This window comes from Ovis aries, chromosome 15 (assembly GCF_016772045.2).
Source record: "Ovis aries strain OAR_USU_Benz2616 breed Rambouillet chromosome 15, ARS-UI_Ramb_v3.0, whole genome shotgun sequence".
In the NCBI taxonomy this organism is placed as follows: Eukaryota; Metazoa; Chordata; class Mammalia; order Artiodactyla; family Bovidae; genus Ovis; species Ovis aries.
In genome coordinates this window covers 54,602,189-54,622,777 of record NC_056068.1, presented here as the reverse complement: position 1 = coordinate 54,622,777, position 20,589 = coordinate 54,602,189, and the positions used below count along the sequence as shown (strand labels likewise).

Here is a 20,589-nt window from a genome sequence, read left to right as displayed (position 1 = left end):
CCCAGTCGGCAGAATGACATAAAGAAAAGGGGTGGGGAAGAGGAAGAAGGGGCAGAGCCAAAGGAATCCGCTCCCTCCACAAGCCAGTCCCCGCCTCCCGACAGGATCTTGGAGGTGGCCGGCGACCGCCGGAATCAAGCACCACGTCACGGCATCCCGATGCGTCCCCGCCAGAGGACCTTACTGCGGGGCCGCATCGCACTGGAAACCTGCGCAGAGGTTGCCGGAGCCCGCTCCGGAAAACTGAATCCTGTCTAATCCTCCCCCCACTCAAGTGTCAAGGAGGCTAGCCTGCCCCGCCCCCTCCCCAAACACGCACTCTCTCGCAACACCACAACAAGAGTAGCCCGCCCACCCTCCTCACCCGTGCCGCTCAGCACCCACCCCAATGTCAAGCCCGCGACCCAAGCTCTGTAAGGACCAGTAGCCGGAGTGAAGGGCTCTGGTAGGCATCAGCGCCTCGCTCCCTCCTTAGCGGAGAGGACAACGGAGAGAAAGAGTAGACGCTCGGACACCCAGGTAGACGACCAAGACTCACCGGCAGGCCCCCAGGAGCTGGACCCCCGCAATTCCAGCACCAGGCCTGCCAGTTCCCCTAAGCCCACCTAGGGGAGCCCCACGATCCCGTTAGGAGACAACGGAGGATGGGGCTGGGCGCCCCAAGCCAGGCTCCAAATGCTTGGCCCGGCGGTCCTTCATACTGGCTATCCTGCCAGCTCTTCCCAGCACTCTGTCTGAGAGTCACCCACCTGCCCGGCCTTTCTGAGCTCATCTAAAAGGCTCCTCCGCCAAGACTAGGGGACACCAGGAATTGGGTTTGTTTGCGGTGCCTCTGAACGGGCAAGATGGCGACAGGTATCAGGGCGCAGGCGCAGCCGCGCGTTGCAAGTCGGGAGGTGTAGTTCGCCTTTCCCGCCTTTCGAAGAACGGACACCAGAAGATCTCCATTCTTCTGTCCCTCTTTTCCTCCACGTTTTGGAAGCAAAGGAGAGACATCGCGAGGATTGCTGGGAATTGTGGTCTGAACTCAAACTCCCTCCTCTTTCGCTCTCGGTGGGCACGCGCAAAGAAGGCTGGGATTGTAGTTTCTTCCATACCCTCCTCTCCCGGCTTCGCGCGCCTCTCCTCGGGTCTCTCAGCCAATGGGCTGGCTCTCCGCTACGTGTTCAGCTACGTGTGGCGTCACACGTAGCGACCAAGATGGCGTCGGTAGCTGGAGCAGAGGGTTCCCTGCGACCTTTATTCTAGGCGGGGTTAGGAAAGGTTGGAAAGTTTGCTGATCCCTGAAGCGCCGTTGATTAGGCTCGGATTCCTTAAGAGTATTGGGAGCAATTATCACGGCCTCCAGCCCCGCCAGACGCAGCTCGAGGAGAGAGCATCCGCGCTGCCAGACCTGACACTGGAAACCGCAGTTGGGCGTACCCGAACTTGGGGTTGCGGAGTTGCAAGTAGAGAAGGGGGACCCGAACGTTCTAGACTTCGGGTTTCTCCACCTGTGAAATGGGAATGGTAGTGCCATTTCTGTCAAAGGCAAGAAGGAGAAGGGATTTATTTGAGGCCCAGCGACTTGGTAGGTTCACCCTTTAGCCTTTGTTCTTAATCATAGAACAATTGTGTAAAGAGGGTATTGTTGCCCCTATTTAATGGATGAGAAAAAGGGCCCAATATATAGTTAATTGCGGCCGTAAGATCGAAGCCAGTACCTGCTGTTGTTGAAGATCTAATCAAATTTTGTGATTTCCCTCCCTTTCAAATTTTTTTCTTTGGGAAACGACTGCTCTGGTAAAAATGTTCAAATGGAAGAGTTTTTAATCTGCTTTATGATATTAACAAAGTTTCTTATAAATGTTAGGTTTATTTTACCCTATTGGGATGTGATACACAACGTACAGAAAAGTTCTTGGATCTCCATTGTAGCTTAGGTAGAAAAAAATAAATAACAACACGTGTGTACTATTTGCCCAGTAGCTAAGAATCCTCTCTGAGGCCCAGGAAAATTTTATAGTGTTGGAACCCAAGTCTGTCCCTTGAGAAAGTCAAGAAGTGGGACAAATAAGTCTCCCACCACACCATCCTTAATCTTCCAGTGCATTCTCTTCCATCTGTTTCCTGCTAAATTAAAGTATCACCTGTTTTCTGACCAATTTCTTAACTCTTGGAAAGATGATAAATGAAACTTTAATAGATTTTGAATATTCTTTTATTTGAGTCTCATAGCATCTTAGTGAGCCAAGTCTAATTAAGATTACTCCCTACTATGAAAAAGAAAAACACAGATCAAGAACTCACCCTATTCCACAAAGCTAGGAATTGAAGGGAGCTAGGTTTTCCCCCAGGTCTTCTGACTTCCAAGTGTCTTCCTCTACAACATATGTCAAGGTGACAGGTAATGGAGTAGAAATGGAAAGACATGCTGCTTATAAAACCAGCTCTGACCATAATTAGTGTATGAATCAAGAATTACTCCGGGAGTTGGTGATGGACAGGGAGGCCTGGCGTGCTGCGATTCATGGGGTCACAAAGAGTTGGACATGACTGAGCGACTAACTGATACTATCCTTGTGCTTGATAGGTGCCAATACTGTTCTAAGCTTTTAAAATATTCATTCCATTCTTAAAACTCTTATGAGGTAGATACTGTTGATCTCTAATTACAAATGAGGAAACTGAGGCATAGGAAAGAAGTTAGCTTGCTTAAAGTTACACATAGTAAATAAATGGTGGGACTTGCCTGGCAGTCCAGCAGTTAGGATTCTGTGCTTCCACTGCAGGGGGCATGGGTTCAATTCCTGGTCAGGGAACCAATTCCCATGTTGCAGTGACTCAGCCAGAAAAATAATAAGTAAATGGTAAAGGCAGGATTTAAACCTAAGCACCTTGGCTCCAGAGTCTGCCCTGGGCTACCACACATCCTCCCTTTGCTCAGAACCTATTTGTCTTTTGCAGCAAGAAGCTACCTTCCCCACAATGCCTCTTGCTGCTCCATATCCCCAAATATTCCTAACATTGAATTCTCTTCTTTAATGATCAGACTCAAACTCTACTCTCAAGTCAATTATCCTGTCCCTACCTTTCCCTCTCGGATAAGAGAGGCATTTTTTGTCTCTGCTCCTACACCACTTATTGTAGTAAGTTCTTGTTACAGAACGCAGAACATTGAGTTACGGTCATTTGTATGAAAATCTTTCTGACAGACAGTGAAGGAGAGGCACAAGAGTTTGTACTCTTCTGCCTAGCACATAATAATAGCTAATACTTATCTAGGGCTTCCTCTTACAGATGCAGTTACATATCTAGTAAACGTATTTAATCTCCATGGTAGCCTTATGAGATATATTACCCCTATTTTATAGATGAAGAGACTAAGGCACAGAGATACCAAATAGTTTGCCCAAGGTAACAAGCTAGTAAGTAGCAGAGCCATGATTTCAAGTGAAGTCACTTTAACTCCAGGAAATGTAAAGTGAGAACCATTCTCCTCTACCTCTGGTCTGTGGAAATGTATTGTAGTACAATACCTATTTCAAATTTTATTCCCCTATTGACAAAGCAGATTAAGTATGTTTCTTGGAACAAACTTCAAGATGCATGCCATCTACCATTCTAATTTTGCAGTACTATATTGGAGATGGTAGATTTCACTCTTACTAAAATATCTGTTAAGCTCCTATGATATTGTACAGGTAGGAAAATTGAAATGGTTAAGACCTTAAAGATTCATTTTCTAAATTAAAAAAAATTAGGTGTCTAAAGAAGTGAAGTGAGTTAACCAGAGTCATAGGAATTTCATGGCAGGAGTGAGACTGGAAACCAGCCCTTTCTACTTTATCACATTGACTTTAGATTCTTACCATCAAAAAGTTGTATTACCACACTGGTATAGCCAGGGTGTGTGCTAAAAGGGGATAACAACCAAGATTTAAAAAAAAAAAAAAAAGAATATCAAATAGATCAAAAATAAGTGGATTTGGGGGACAGAAAAAAGGGAAGTAAACTGGAGATAACTGACAATTGGAGAAGGAAATGGCAACCCACGCCAGTATTCTTGCCTGGAGAATCGCATGGACTGAGGAGCCTGGTGGGCTGCAGTCCACAGGGTCACAAAGATTCGGACATGACTGAGTGACTTTACTTACTTACTTAGGCTCAGTGAAGGATCAGAAGTGCTTTGAGCAGTCTGGAACAGGTTCAAAAATGATTAAAAGATCTGGCCTTTGCATTGTCAGCTGCCTCCATTCCCCTCTCCCGCTAACCATTCAGTTCTATAGTCTCTACTTCCTAAGTAGCTGACCTCATTGTTTTAGTAGGCTGATGGTGATGCCTCATCACCTGTGTGAAATGGACCTTTTTACTAACCCTCTTTCTCCAAAGGAACTTCTGTATTCCTTGCCACTACATCTGCCATACAGCTACTACAGTCAGGGTGAGTTTTGTGAATTGCAAACACATCAGTCACCTACATAAAACTTGGGAAGCTCCCACATGCCAACGGGCTTCCCTGGTGGCTCAGATGGTAAAAGGATCTGCCTGTAATATAGGAGACCCAGGTTTGATTCCTGGGTCAGGAAGATAACCCACTCCAGAGTTCTTGCCTGGAGAATCCCATGTATGGAGGAGCCTGGTGGGCTACAGTTCATGTGGTTGCAAAGAGTTGGGCACAACTGAGCAACTAAGCAGAGAAGGCAGTGGCAACCCACTCCAGTGCTCTTGCCTGGAAAATCTCATGGACAGAGGAGCCTGGGAGGCTGCAGTCCATGAGGTCGCCAAGAGTTGGACACGACTGAGTGACTTCACTTTCACTTTTCACTTTCATGCACTGGAGAAGGAAATGGCAACCCACTCCAGTGTTCTTGCCTGGAGAATCCCAGGGACGGCGGAGCCTGGTGGGCTGCCATCTACAGGGTCGCACAGAGTCGGACACGACTGAAGCGACTTAGAGCAACTAAGCATGCATAGATGCTAGTGATAAAATTGTAGGGCTTCCCTGGTGGCTCAGTGGTAAAGTATCTACCTGCCAGTGCGTGAGACATGGGTTCACTTCCCTGATCCAGGAAGACCCCACAAGCTGAGGAGCAACTACTGAACTTGTGCTGTAGAGCCTGGGAATCGCAGCTATTGAAGCTCGCATGGCCTAGAGTCTGTGCTCCGTAACAAGAGGAAATACTGCAATGAGAAGCCCACGCAGCTTCAGCCAAAAAAGACCCAGCACAGCCAAAAACAAAAATAAATATTTTTTAAAAAAGAATAAAGTTTTAGCTTTTTTATGAGCAAACCCATGCTGAGCTAAAGAAACACCCTTACTCATCTAACCTGTTCCTAGAACACTGCTGTCACCTTTTAATCTTGTCCAAAATCTAATGTTTTCCTTAAGTTCACTGCTTCCCTTGAAACTCTTTCAAATGGAGTTCTCCTTCTCCCCGCATCTTCAGTATCCTGAACAAGAAATAAAGGCTGACTTTTCTTCTAATTTGTCACTACCGTCTGTATTAAAGCCAACTGCTGCCGCTGCTAAGTTGCTTCAGTCGTGTCCGACTCTGTGCGACCCCATAGACAGCAGCCCATCAGGCTCCCCCGTCCCTGGGACTCTCCAGGCAAGAACACTGGAGTGGGTTGCCATTTCCTTCTCCAATGCATGAAAGTGAAAAGTGAAAGTGAAGTCGCTCAGTCGTGTCCGACTCTTCACAACCCCGTGGACTGCAGCCTACCATGCTCCTCTGTCCATGGGATTTTCCAGGCAAGAGTACCGGAGTGGGGTGCCGTTGCCTTCTCTGTTAAAGCCAACTACTCTTGTATTAAGGCTTTTACCATCAAGCCATTCAAACTCCATTCCACCCTCATTTTCTAACTCTAGGGATGAAAGACTCTAAAGGAGATTTTTAATAATCTGCTGATAACCTACTTAGGTTACCCCATTGCTTGGCCCATGTACTCCCCATAAAGGTATACAAACCTTTCCCCAGCGTTGCATCCTGCACTTTGTTCTCCAGAACTGTTCCACCTTTGAAATCACCAAGCAAGGTATTCCACATTTACTGCAGATTTCTTACTCCTTTACCCTCACCAAGTCTGCTCTTCAGCTTCAGTGCAATCTGTAGTCCACAGTCTCCTAGTTCCAAGTCTGTTCCCTCCTCTGATTTTGCTTTCTACCCTGGACTCCCAGATGATTTATTTCAAGCTCAGTCTCATCAGCGCTTTCAAGTCCATTCAACCATCTCTATCCTTCCACACAGACCCTAAAGCAGCCCTCAACCTTGGGTCAGTTTTATCCCTGCAGCCCTCCCCATGTTGATTGAACTGTTAGTTAAATATTAGTGTGTAATACATTGTCCCAAACCTTAGTGACTTAATAAAAATTTTTTAAAAATTTCAACACAGTTTTTGCAGTTTCTGTGGGTGGCTTAGGAGAGTGGTTCTGGCTTTGGATCTCTAAGAGGTTGCAATCATCTGAAGGCTGACTAGGGCTGGAGGATCAGCTTCCAAGGTAGGGCACTCACATGGTTGGCAAACTAGTGATAGAAGAGTTCTGTTTCTCACTACAGGGATGCCTTATAAGGCTGCTTGAGCATCCTTATGACATTGTAGCTGGATTCCCCTAGAGCAAGTGATCTAAGCAACATAGAAGCTGCGGTATTATTATGTGCCTGCATATGTGTATACAGAAAGATGGTTTATATTTATGTATATGACACATACGTACCATGAAAGGGACTTGGTACAAAACAGTAAATCTAGAACAGCTTGATGAAACTAAGTTGAAATAATATTAGGTAGCATTTTTGTTCATTCGCTAAGTCGTGTGCAACTCTGCGACTCCATGGACTGCGGCACTCCCGGCTTCCCTGTCCTTTACTATCCTGGAGTTTGCTCAAATCGTGTTCTTTGAGTCAGTGATGCCGTCTAACCAGCTCGTCTTCTGCTGCCCTCTTCTTTTGTCTTCAATCTTTCCCAGCATCAGGATCTTTTCCAGTGAGTCAGCTCTTGGCATCAAGTGGCCAAAGTATTGGAGCTTCAGCATCAATCCTTCCAATAAATATGCAGTGTTAATTTCCTTTAGGTGGTTTGGATCCCATTATAAAAAGAGCACCTGGGAGTGTATTACCTCATTTAAACCTCAAAATTCCCTTAACATAGTAATTATTGTTCCATTTTACAATGGCCTAAAGAGAAAAAATTGTCCAAAGTCAGATATCACCAGAAGACTCTTCTCAAGAACACACAGACACTACAGACTCTTGGTTATCTGTGGTTGCATAACAAACCTTTGCTTTGGCTTGAACAATTTATTTTGCTCATGAATCTCCAAGTTTGGGTAGGGTTTAGTGGGGACAACTCATCTCTACTCTGGGCATGAGCTGGGGCAACTTGATGTCTGGAGCTGGAAGTATATGAGTGCTCATTCATTCATATGATTAGCAATTGATGTTGGTTGTTGCCTGGAATCTTTGCTGGAATTATTCTTGGGTATGTGGCATCTCCATGTGGCCTGGGCATCCTTACAACATGTGGCCAGATTTGAAGGACAAGTGACTGAAGAGAAGGAAACTATCATTTTTATGATCAAGCTATGGAAGTCCAAGCCTTTTTTCTGCCATACTCTTGACTGGAGCAGTCAAGCCCACCTGAATTCAAGGGGAAAGTGGGGAATAGATTCCATTGCTTGATGGAAGAGTGGTAGAGTCCTGAAAGAACATGTAGGGCCAGAAATGATGCTGTGCCTATTTTTGGAAAATGTCCACAACAATTCATAGCCCTCTCACATGCAAAACACACTCATTCCTTCTCATTATGACAGCAGACCTGGGTTGCTCAGAGACTAGGAGGTTGCAATCATACTGTGAAATTCCATTTATATAAAGATCAAAAGCCATCAGATATAATCTATAGTTTTTAGAAGTGTGAAAAGTAAATACCTTGAAGAGAGCAAATACTTGAAGGGAGCCTGTAGGAACGTGCCAGTGTGCTATAAATGTTCTATATTTTGATGTAAGTGGGGATTATATGAATAGATATGCACATGTAAAAGTTCAGCATTTGAACCAGTTGATTAAGATTTGGGTTTTGGTGAGATTGTCTGCTTCTCTGAAAACTGATCTTCAATTTCTAGTAGGTATCTTGCCTTACACTACTAATTTGGATAAAAGCAGTTATTGTGTTTGTTGGGAAAATGATGTTCTTAAAAAAAAAAGTTGAAAGCTTAACATCATGGCCCTTTAGGTCCTTACATTTCACATCCTTGCACATCTTTCTTTGTAAGCATCCTAGTGAATAAATGCAAAGGAAGCCCAGATCTGGCTAAATTTAGCAGGCCAATGTTTACTTCTTTTGGGTATCAATTTATTCTTTGAATGAATGTCAGGCCCTGAAGTTATAAAGATGAATAAGTTATAACCATTATCCTCCTGGACCTCACTGTTGAGTAGGGAAGGTAGACATATGCAGATAGCTCTATTTACCATAGGAGAATGTGATAACACAGAATGTCCACGATGACGTGGCACTTAATGAGTGCTATGGGATCAAGGAGAAAAGGATTATTTCCATCATAGAAGGCTCCTTAGCAGAGGTAGCATTTGAGCTGGGCTTCACAAAGTAGCAGGATTTTTACCAGACAGAGAAGGAGGGTATCAAGAGTGTCACAGCAGAGAAAATAGGAGAAGCAAAGGCATGGAAGCGTAGGACACATAGAAGTGAAATGAGGGATATTGGATTCCCAGTTAGTGGTCCTCAACTGGGAGTACCTGTCAGAACAACTTGGGAAGCTCTATCAAATTTCAGAAGGCTGTGATGTACATTCTTGGCTAAAAACTGTAGATGGCCTCTGAGATTTTGTCTGTACCCTAAATAATCACCACACCACCTCACAAAAGAGCACCAGACCTAAAAACACAAGTTGCTGCCATTTAATCCATGTTGGATCCCAAGTAACAAGAGTACTGTCTGTGCTCTGGATGGTGATTTGACACTGATTAATGACCTGATCATTAGAAAGCCAAAGGGAATTGCAAATGAAAATAGAAATAAAGACATAATCTCACACATTAAGTTTTCCCTAGTTCACTTTTTAAATAAAAAAATTAGGTTCACCCAAGTGCTAAGGTGCCTCAGGTGAGGAGCTGATGATAATTAGTAATTATCTGAGATGAGATCCAAGATATTTCATAAAGATGGAAATAATAACCCTGTCGGAAATGGAAATCAGCTACATGGGATAAGGGGGAGGGGACTATAAATCCAAACATAATATTCAACTTGTCTTCACCTCAGAGAGTTTCCAGCTGTTTATGACGTTCTGCGGTGATTTGCCAGAGATGAAATGCATTTTTTAGAACTCTGCTCCAGCCAGCAGAACGAAAGCCTCGGAGCCATATTCTCTTTCAAGAAGTGTTGAGCACTTGTGAAGTCTGCGGAGAAATAGTAGAAAGTGTCTGCTTTCTTGTCAGTTTCAGTGAAAGTTCTTTTTCCTTGTAACCCTAGGATTGACCATTATTTTCTAAGTGAGCTAGTGGGAGACCAGATTAGGTCTCTTATGGGTGGAGAGGGCACTTGCTGAGATGCTGCAGGCTTTAAACTTACCACGTCAAGGCCAGCAGTTCAAATCCAATCCTTGCTAAAGGCAGAGGTAATAAAGGAACATGTGCTTATGGAGAGCCTAGGGAATATATGTGGTGAGAAATGATTGTGGGAAGGAAATGCTCACATGCACACGTGCACGCACGCGCACACACACACAGACACATCCTACCTGAAATGTACAAGGCAATCTGCTGATAGTTATCTCACCAGAGTCTCATTAGATCGGAGACTCCTTGAGAGCAAGGACTGAGGATTTTGACTTCTAAATTCCCAGCACTATTGAGTGAATTACCGAACGGCCTGTTGAACCCAAAAGGACAGTGGTATGTGCATGTGGCAATGTCTTTCCACAGTCACCCCAGACTGCCTGAGGTTTGCAAGCAGGCCTCACACCTTCATGCTCTGCCCTGGGGCTGTTCTCTTTCCACTCTTTCTCTGCCTGGAATGCTTTCCCCCCATGCCTTCAATGCAGCCCCTTGCCTTTTGAAGCCTATCAAAATCCTTCTTACTCTTTACTGTCCATCTCAAACGTCTTTTGAAAATCATTCTCCAAGCAGATGGGAGCAGGGCATGTTCTTGGAAATCAAAAAGATTTGGGTTTGAATTCAGTGCTGCCTCCTTTAAGTTCTTAAATGAGTTACCTCAGTTCTTTGTGCCTCTGTTTCTTCCGCATGGGTTTTAGGGAAGATTTAATGTTATAACATATATATGGCACCTAGGTCTGCGACCAGCACAGGATAGATTATCAGTAACTGTTAGCTCTCTGAAACCCAGTTCAGTGCTTTAAAAATGGTAGGTCCCCCTGTCAGTACATTCTTCAGTGTTTCCATTAGTTTTCTTCCCTTACCCCCTCCCCCTCACCAGAGTCCCTCATCAAGTGTAATTGCTCCCTCCTCTGTTGGTAGTACTTTGTTTATGCCTATTTTCTAGCTCTTAGTATCAACTAACTTGTGCTATAACTCATCGTGTTTCCCTTCCTCTTTGGCTGAAAATGCCTCAAGGGCAGTTATCTCCAGCAGCTACATTAGGGACCAGCTTAGGACAGACATTCCATAAATGGTTATCTAATTGAAACAACATTTAAACCAGCTTTCCAGGAGGCAAAGTGAGCATGTAATGTGTCTTCTCTCAACCAGTGCTGAATGGTCTAAGTAGCAAGAAGGAAATTCCCCTGCAATTAAGTGGTTCAGAGTTGATTGCTGTCCATGCAACCCAAGTGAGCAGAGCCCCTCCACTTCCAGATGTCTTTGTTTCTCTCACTTCCAACTCAGCCCCTGCCAGAGGAGCATTCCCATGAGGGTAACTCGATATATGGGTTGTGGGTTTTGTTTTTTGTTTTTTTTTTTTCTGATCTGATTAGAGTGTGAAATACTTTCTTCGGAGAAAGTGCACAAGGGTGAGGTTTTCCTCTGTTTTTGCAAGGGATAGAAAGTGAAGAAGAAAGAGGAAAATTGAAGCCAGAGCAACTTATATTGTACCCCAGGAAATGAACATATATAGCCAATGCAACCGATGCTGTCCTGAGTCAGAACCTGACCTATAAAGGACTCCATACCTTTGCATTGATCCTAGGAAAATAACAGAAGCAAAAGCAAAAAAATTAAAAATAAAAAAAAATCTCTTCCCCAGAAGCTATTCTTTGAAATGATATCTGTATTAATGAACTGGAAGCAACCTACAAATTCAACCCAATTCAACAAATATTTACTGAATTGCTAAGTGCAGAGGCATTGGAGTTATGGAGACAATGGAGAATATAGACTTTCAGTCAGTTCTTCTATCTACTCAGTTATTTCCATCTTTGGGAAAAACACAGTATTTCAGTAAGTGTTCAACTAAGAAAGCAGAGGACTACTCTGAATTCTGGGGATAAGGGGTTTGTTGTAGGAACTGGAACTTGTACAATGTGGGAGGAGTTGGGGCAGTGGAGCTCTGATAGTGGAGCTCTGAAAGTGGACCAGTGAAGTCACCAACGGATCCAATCCTAGAAGTCACCAATCCTAGAAGAAGCCAAGGACACCCAGCTACAGAGTGGGACTGTGATGGGGGAGCTGATGGAGACATCTCAGGGGGAAGTCTGTGGGTGCACAGCCAAATGTCTGGTGGTGGACTTGGAGTTACAACTGGCCAGGAGAGTCAGCAGTGGGAAGACCAGGGTGTGGAGTGGAGGAGAGTGAAGACAAGCTAAAACCTGCTGGCACCTCCGTGTCTGCCTTCAGACCCACAGCTTCAGAGAGCTGCACCTGCTGATTCACTTCTGCTTCCCAAATCTCAGGCAACTATCCTTTCTTTAACCAAGTTTAACCTAGACTCATATGGTTGCACCTTAACCAAGCAGACACACATAAATTTCTTCCATCATCATAAAGTCATTTCTGTCTTCTCCCAATTTTCTTCAATGGAAAAAGAATAGCTTTTTAAGTCTAATGGGTCTGAGTTCTAATCCTTCCTAGTTATATGTCCTCAGGCAAATTACATTTCTAGATCTTAATGGATCAAGAGCCCTTGCTCTCTGCTACCAGAGCATTCTGTGCTTCTCTCTGTTGTGGCATTTATTTCATGTTCTTGTCATTATCTATTTATGCATCTATTTCCTCCACCAGATCACAAGCTCAAGCACAGGGATGACATCTGATTCCACTATATAGTTACAGTACCTAACAGCCTGGCACAGAATAGATGCTCAACAGATGCTTGCTGAGAATGAATCATTGAAATGGAGAAGAGAAACTCATCAGACTATCAGGCTAATAGTGGAGGCCACCACAAAGATGTTAAGGCAATGAGACCCTTCTCTGCCCCTATTACATTCTCAGCACCCTGTAAAAACAGGCTCCAGACACCATTTCCATCCACAGCATCTATCTTAAACCATTCCAGTTCCCAACCTATTTTAATCACCCTAATTCCTGGCTTCTGGGCTTGTCTTCTCTTTATCACCTATAATCACCTCCTGGACCTATTACTTGAAATGTTCAGGCCTTTGGCTCTCTGTCTTGTCTAAATATTTATTTTCTTCTCTGTATAGTAGAAAGTATTTCCCAATACTTTCTTGGCATATTTCTCACCATCTTACCCTACGTTCTCATATCAGAGACTATAATAGTCCCTACCCTCAGGGAGTTCTCAGGTTGGTGAAGAAAGACAAGGAAACCAGCAATTCCGGGACAGTGTGGTAAGAGATCTAATTGAAGTATGTGCGGGGTACTGTGGGGGCAGAGAAAGTATGAAGAGCACCTGATCTTACAAAGAGAAAGGTAGCTGTTAGAAGGATGGGTAGTTTGATCTGGGTCTTGGGAAATTGTAAGAGAGTCTCAGGCAGAGAAAGGGAGGACAAGCATTGCAGACAGGGACCAACATTACAGAGAGATCAAGGTCTGGGCAGGAGTGACAGCTGGCTTGGTGTGGTGGGAAGAGCATAGAGACAGAGTTGGGAAGTGGAGGGAAAAGAGCCAATGTTTTAAAACTGGGAGATTTTACGTAAAATTCTGAATCTCCAGCTTCTGTTTGAAAAATCAGAAGATCTATCCATTACCACACCCTCATTCTCACATGAGCCGAGTGTTGTTTGTCCTTCTTAAATGCCAAAGGTGTTTTATAACTTGCTAGTCTTCACCACACCATTTATCATCACACTTGCGCTCATGTTTTCCTTTAAGAGAACTAATATTTCTAGTACCCATGTCTCTGTGAAAAGTGGGGAAATGGAGGGCCATGGCAATGGAAAAAAAAAAAAAAGGAATACCGTGTTTCTTTGTGGACATGAAGAAATGTGTATCTATTGGAGAAATGCAGCTTTCCCTTAAACCTGGGCCCCTCACTCATTTATGTTGCCTTGCAGGGGATTGTTATATAAAGAGCAATGACTTCATGGGGCCGCCTTACTTTTCGTAAAATCTTGCAATGTTCGCAGGCCATCAAGAAGGAATGTGCCGGGAGTGCTGGTCTTAAAGGTGTAGGAGACATGTGCATGTCTGGCCAGAGCTTGTCGAAGAGAAGCCAGCACTGACTCTCACAGCCTTGAGTAGGTGATGAATCAAGTAAAAAGAAATTGAGAGGGCTCAGAAAAAAGCTTGTCCATGGCCCCAAAGGCAGCTAATAATAGGAGTTCTCTGCAGCTGGTGACAGCGTGGAGGAAATGCAGTGCAACCCCTGCTTCCAGAACCAGAGCCAGAAGACCAGGCTGCTCCCAGTAATCATGCAGAACTGGCCCAGTTTCTCAGGAAGAGGGTTACTGGATCCTTCAGAAATCCCCTGGTCCTCACATCCTGGGACTGATGACCCTGCACTTCCAAGTACTGTCTAAGGTCTCCAGCCTTCCCAGAGCCTGGAACTCCTGCTCTGAACTCCTTGCAGCTGGCTGAGAGGCTGCCTCAAGCTCCTTTGGGGCCTCCTGTCTTCAGTGATAATTCTCTGCAGCTTGGCTCTGGCAGTCTTACCTCCTCTCTCCGTGTAACTGATCCTGGTCCTCTGGCTCTGTCAGCACCTCTGCTGTGTGCAGCATGACATGTATGAGCCTTGAGCTGGGTGGGAACATTCAGAGTGAGGTGTGAGTTTCTTCCCAGGTCACTGAAGCTGTTTTCTGTGGTATGCAAGACACTTGGGCTCTGCTAATCAAAGTAGGGCCTTCATTAGGTGGTAAGGGAGAAGGGGGTCCCTTAAATCTTCAGACTGGTCTCCCCATCCCCATCTTTTCTTATATCAATTCTGCTTATACCTGCTGAAATAACATATACTAAATCACAATGCTGAGCATGTTGTTTCTGATCAAAAGCCTTCATTGGCTACTCATTTCCTATCAAATTCAAATCATTTTCCCTGGCATGTTGAAACTATCTCAGAATGATCCCAAAATGCTTTTCTAGGTTTCTTGGTACCTCTCAGTTACCTCACAGACTCTTCAGAAAAGGAATGGAACCTTAACTGTTATTTTGTCTAATCCTGCATTTGATGATAAGAATTCCCTTCCTGGCACCCCCGATTCGCTACCAGGGGATGATGCAAAGTAATTTCTTACTGGGGCAGTCGGAAAGTGGTTAGGTCCATCCAGGTAGAACTAAATACCTGGGACAAGAGAGGAATTTTATATACAAAAGCATTAGTGTTAATCCAGTTGGCTCTCATTGGAAGCCAGGCAATCACTTAGAACAGACGTCCTCAAGCCATAGTGGCAGGGAAGTCTCAGTCTGCTGGTAACGGAGACTCGTACTCATAGGTCTGGGTCCCTTTCAATTGCAACTATGCTGCCTGCACCCTGTGACTGCCCTTCCTCTTCTTGATGGGGGAACATCATACTGTAAGTAGCAGCCATCATGGATTCAAGTTTCTGAGAACTTCATCCCAGAAATTGGGAAGCAATGAAATCTGTAGGAATAATCATGGTCTTGGAGCCAACCAGAGAAGATTGGGCTTTAATTGTCTCGCATAAGTATGATGTGGTTAAGAACTTTGGCTCTGGGACTTTCCTGGTGGTTCAGTAGTTAAGAATCTGCCTGCCAATGCTGGGGACACAGGTTTGACCCCTAGTCTGGGAAGATCCCAATGCCTTGGGGCAACTAAGCCGATGCACTACAACTAACTGAGCCCACACAGCCTAGAGCCTGTACTCTGCAACTAGAGAAACCACCATAACGAGAAGCCCGCACACCACAGTGAAGAGTGGCTCCCACTCACCATAACTAGAGAAAGCTCACGAGCAGCAAAAGACCAGGACAACCAAAAAATAAAAAAAAATAAAAAAAAAAAAGAACTCTGGCTCTAGATTTAGGCAGAGCTAGTTCAGACACTACTATTTCCTATCTCTCTGACTAACGACAAGTTACCCAAGTTCTCTGAGCCTTCATGTTCTGATATGTAAAATAGGGACAATACTGAAGATCAGAGAACCCAAGACTGGCCTGGATCACACAGCAAGTTGATGGCAGAGCAGGGATTTGAATCCCTGCATCTCTGATGCCAAAATCCCATGCTCTTCCACTGACCCATCTTTCCCTCCTACTCTTCTCATTTAACCTCCTCTCTGAAAGCAGAGACCCTCATTAAGCACACCTCCCGTGTCTGTCCCCACAGAGGTCTCTCTGGCCTCTGAGTTCCATGAGCCCTTGCTTGAACCTCCCGTTGATTCACACTTAAAGAGTACATGCAGTTAGCCAGGCCATACACTTGGGCTCACCATCCACCCTTCCCTCTCTCTCTCACTCTTCATGTCTAATAGGTTACTAAGGTCTGTTAATTCTACCTTTTCAGTAACACTGAAATTCTTGAATCCTTCTCTCTTCCTACTCCTACCACCCTATTTCAAGCCTCCAACATCTCTGTGAGTAATGCAGCCTGGAGTAAGGCAGCAACCTCTTAACCGGTTTCTTGGCCCCTGTGCCATTCTCTAGAATGACATTTCTGACAGAAAAAGCTGACCGTGTCACTCTTACACCTAAAACTCCTCCAGAACAGGTGTCCTTGCTCACCAGTGCAGCCTCATCTTATATCACTTTCCCTTCAAATTCTGGTTACTGGTCACTGCCGTCCCCAAAGAGACACACTATATCTCCCCTCCAAGACTTTGCACGTGCTATTTCCTCTGCCAGAATCAGTGCCAACCCCACCCCCATGCTTGTCTGGAACACCTCTCCTCATCCTTCAGGATAAGGTTCAGGAAAGCACCCCCTCTTTCTCCACCTCCTATTCTCAACTCAATTGATCCTGAAGCGCCTTGCACTTGCTTCTAACATTGATCTCCTTGGATTGTACCTTTTTTCTCTCTCTCTCTCTCTATTTTCTTTTAGAGATTTTTTTTTTTAAATGTGCACCATTTTTTAAGTCTTTATTGAATTTGTTACAATATAGTTTCTTGTTTTATGCTTTGGTTTGTTTTTTGGCTGTGAGGCATGTGGGATCCTAGCTCCCCAACCAGGGTTTAAACCAGCACTCTCTGCATTGGAAGGTGAAGTCTTAACCACTGGACCACCAGGGAGTCGCTTTTTCTTCTCTATTTCTGCCACTGGATTGTTGGGGCTTCCTTGGTGGCACAGATAGTAAAGAATCTGCCTGCAGTGTGGGAGAACAGGGTTCAACCTCTGGGTCAGGAAGATCCCCTGGAGAAGGGAGTGGCTACCCACTGCAGTATCCTTGCCTGGAGAATTCCATGGACAGAGGAGCCTGACGGGCTATAGTTTATGCGGTCGTGAAGAGTCAAACACAACCGAGCAACTTTCACTTTCACCACTAGATTGTAAGAACATAAGTTGAGGGCAGAGTCCCCCAACTTATTCATTGCTCTATCCTCAGATAAGTAGGGTGTTGAAGTTTTATCACTGCACTGAAGTCTTATCAATGAAGTTGCCATGGGTGTTGTGTGGAGTCCCACATAACACCACATTCACCTTCCCTCCCTCATCATCCCCAGAATCCCAACTGTAACAAAATAGCATTATGACTTACTTCCTTGGGAGCCTTCCAGCAAGTGGAGTATTTTAATAAACAAAAAATAAAAGCGTAGAACAAATGGGAGAGAGAAATGTAGGCTCTCAAGAGGAGGATTGAAATCAGACTTGGCAAGAGGCTGTGAATGTTTTCTAAGGCTGATAGATTTATGATTGAGAATTTTGTGTTTCCACATGGACCTTGCCTGCCTCTATTATGCTAACAGCCAAGGCTAGACATAGAATGAAAGTGATTTGAAGGAGATGGGAGACCTAGATTCTTCTGACTTGGAAAGAACTTTGAGTTTGTACATTCCATCTTCAAACACAGGGGTCTTAAATGGCCTTAGGGGATACAGATGCCTTTATGCACACGTGTGCTGCTCTCTGCTCTCCCTCTCTTTCTCTCTTACAATACACACAAACATACACACACACACACACACATACACATATACAAATGTAAGAATTGATTTTAAAAAACTTGATCATATTCTCATGCTTCCCCAAGAAATCAGACAGAAAAGAGTTCCATAAGCACAAGCTGGAATCAAGACTGCTGGGAGAAATATCAATAACCTGAGATATGCAAATGACACCACCCTTATGGCAGAAAATGAAGAGGAACTAAAAGCCTCTTGATGAAAGTGAAAAAGGAGAGTGAAAAAGTTGGCTTAAAGCTTAACATTCAGAAAACGAAGATCACGGCATCCCGTCCCATCACTTTATGAGAAATAGATGGGGAAACAATGGAAACAGTGTCAGACTTTATTTTCTTGGGCTCCAAAATCACTGCAGATGGTGATTGAAGCCATGAAATTAAAAGACACTTATTCCTTGGAAGGAGAGTTATGACCAACCTAGATAGCATATTGAAAAGCAGAGACGTTACTTTGCCAACAAAGGTCCATCTAGTTAAGGTTATGGTTTTTCCAGTGGTCATGTATGGATGTGGAGTTGGACTGTGAAGAAAGCTGAGCACCGAAGAATGAACTGTGGTGTTGGAGAAGACTCTTGAGAGTCCCTGGACTGCAAGGAGATCCAACCAGTCCATTCTAAAGGAGTTCAGTCCTGGGTGTATTTTGGAAGGACTGATGCTAAAGCTGAAACTCCAATACTCTGCCCACCTGATGTGAAGAGTTGACTCATTGGAAAAGACTCTGATGCTGGGAGGGATTGGGGGCAGGAGAAGGCGATGACTGAGGATGAGATGGCTGGATGGCATCACTGACTCAATGGACAGGAGTTTGGGTGAACTCCAGGATTTGGTGATGGATAGGGAGGCCTGGCGTGCTGCAATTCATGGGGTCGCAAAGAGTTGGACACGACTGAGCAACTGAACTGAACTGAAGCTTCTTTTTATTAATATTTCTGGAGCTCAGGAGGATTTGGGCACTTTAGATTCTCTTATTTGTCTGAATCAAACCAAATCTCTCTATTCTAAATCTCAAGATTTCATTCCTTCCCATTCATGCCCTAACTTTCCTCTAAGAAACCTGTGAATTCCACTAACATTTTAATTGGGCAGTCAGAGAATCAAAATTTGCATCTGATTTTCAATTATATTAGTCCTGAAGCTATAGTAGGTATAAAATTATTTTAGAGTCACAGTAGAAACTCTCCATTTCTCTCAGTGTGCCTGCAACTGCAGAGTTTAGAACTCTGAGCTTATGATTTTCTTCCAATAAGCCTTCTAGTGCAGTCAGAAGCAGCCAACTTGTCTCAAAACCCTTGTAGTTACAGTTCTCACCATAACAATAATTTCAGCAGTCTGCTGAAATTTGTTCTCCTAAAGACTGGCCCCCAAAAGGCAGTTCATCCCAGGTACTCACAGGTGATAGGTTTTTAAAAAAATTCTTTTTGTTTTAATTTCACAGGTGGTGGTTTAAGCAACTCTTTCGCTATTCCAAGTTATGGATCACTAGTTACTGGAAGAGGCAATCCACCAGGGGCCCCAAGGATCTCTGTACATCCTTGTTAAGTGTGCCAAACTGTGAGGCCTATCCATGCTTAGACTCTGGGTCATTTCTGTAACTAGTCTCAAAGACAATGAAGTAGACCAAAGTGACTACAGCATGACTGTTGCACAGCTCTTCTCATTCCCATGGGGAAGGAGACTGGCTTGTTGGTTGCTTGTTATAAAGGGTTCTGAGCCCTTGCCCAGGGCTCCTCAGTGACAGTGCAAATCCGTTAGTGTGTAGCTGCCATCTAGGCCCATTGCATTGCCACAAGGGACTTCAGAGCGATAAAACCAGCTGTATCATGCAATTGTTCCTGCTGTTTGCCTGTGAAATATACTATCTTTCTCTGTTCCACTGAATTTGCCTACTTTTGGGACCTCTGGAGTATGTCAAACCAACTTGGAGTCCTGTTACTGCCTGCCATCTTCCATGAGGTTGGGGTTCTTTGCTGCCTAGTATCCCATTTTCCACTGGCAATGAGCTCATCACTGAATTCAAGCCCAGTGAGGTCATTTAACAATCCCAGGGTCCCACCTTTTTAAAAAATATTTATTTATCTGGCTGTCTTGGGTCTGGTTGTGGCACTCAGAATCTTTAATTGTGGCATGAGGGATCTAGCACCCTGATCAGGGATCGAACCTGAGCCCACTCCATTGGGAGCAGGAAGTCTTAGTCACTGGGACCACCAGAGAAGTCTCCCAGAGTCCTATATTTGAGAGTTGGTTTCCCACAACCACTTTCGATATCAACTATTGTATCAGCCAATGTCCAGTCAGAAAAACAAATCCTTCTATGTCTGTGCTGTCCTGTATGGTAGCCATTAACCACGTGTGGCTATTTACATTTAAATTACTAAAATGAAAAGTAATTAAAAAGTCAGTTCCTAAGTTACACTAGTCACATTTCAAGAAGTCAGTAGCCATATATGCCTAATGGATACTGTATAGGTCAGTGCAGTTAGGACATTTCTATCATCACAGAACATCATATGGGACCGTACTGCTCTAGATCATTTCAAATAGAAAAGGGTTGAGAACAAGAAATTGTTGAGAGTAGCCTAAGGAAGAAACAGCTTATGAGAGTCAGAAGAGAAAAGGGGAGATGGAGAAGGTGCTGTCACCCTGGGAGAAGCCACCCCACAGTAGGTACTCATCTATTAGGGGTGCTGCTGGTGGGGGCATCGCCAAAAATCCAGGCCAAAACTATGGCTTCTTCCCTTCACAGTGCCTTTCAGTCTCCGGCCAATACCTTTCTTCTGGCAAGGGAGGCTTTAAAAAAATGTATTTTTCAAGTTTCTATATTACTTATTATACTGAAGGAAGCAAAGAGTGGGGGAATGTGTCTTAGAGCAAACAGACAAATATCTGCAGAATAGGGGTTTTATCAATAATTATAATATTCTAATATTATATTTATAATATAATAATATATATAATTATAATAACAATTCTTATGGAATAAAGCAAAGAGGAACTGAAGAGCCTCTTAATGAAGGTGAAAGGAGAGAAAAAGCTGTCTTAAAATTCAACATTCAAAACACTTAGATTATGGCATTCAGTCCCACCACCTCATGGCAAATAGATGAGGAAACAATGGAAACAGTGATAGATTTTATTTTCTTGGGCTCCAAAATCACT

General features: G+C 44.1%; 2 protein-coding genes and 1 long non-coding RNA gene across 52 annotated transcripts in view; 1 reads left to right on the top strand and 2 right to left on the bottom strand.

Annotated features, from left to right (window-relative positions):
• The window catches only part of EMSY (EMSY transcriptional repressor, BRCA2 interacting), an 81,249-nt gene extending 80,389 nt beyond the window's left edge, over positions 1-860 (bottom strand). For all 50 annotated transcript variants that reach the window (XM_012096082.5, XM_012096092.5, XM_004016337.6 and 47 more), the window contains exon 1: positions 750-860. The gene's annotated coding sequence lies outside the window, so the exon portion shown is untranslated. The remainder of the gene's footprint in view (positions 1-749) is intronic.
• Positions 861-1,184: 324 nt separating this feature from the next.
• Positions 1,185-6,370, top strand: LOC132657828 (uncharacterized). Its single transcript, XR_009596538.1, has 2 exons — positions 1,185-1,570; positions 5,052-6,370. It is a non-coding gene; the product is annotated as an uncharacterized LOC132657828 (long non-coding RNA).
• An 866-nt stretch (positions 6,371-7,236) lies between these two features.
• GVQW3 (GVQW motif containing 3) overlaps positions 7,237-20,589 on the bottom strand; it is a 52,224-nt gene continuing 38,871 nt past the window's right edge. The window contains exon 2 of the mRNA XM_042233272.2: positions 7,237-9,401. Coding sequence (XP_042089206.1) covers positions 9,375-9,401 — 27 coding nt within the window. The 3' untranslated portion in view covers positions 7,237-9,374. The remainder of the gene's footprint in view (positions 9,402-20,589) is intronic.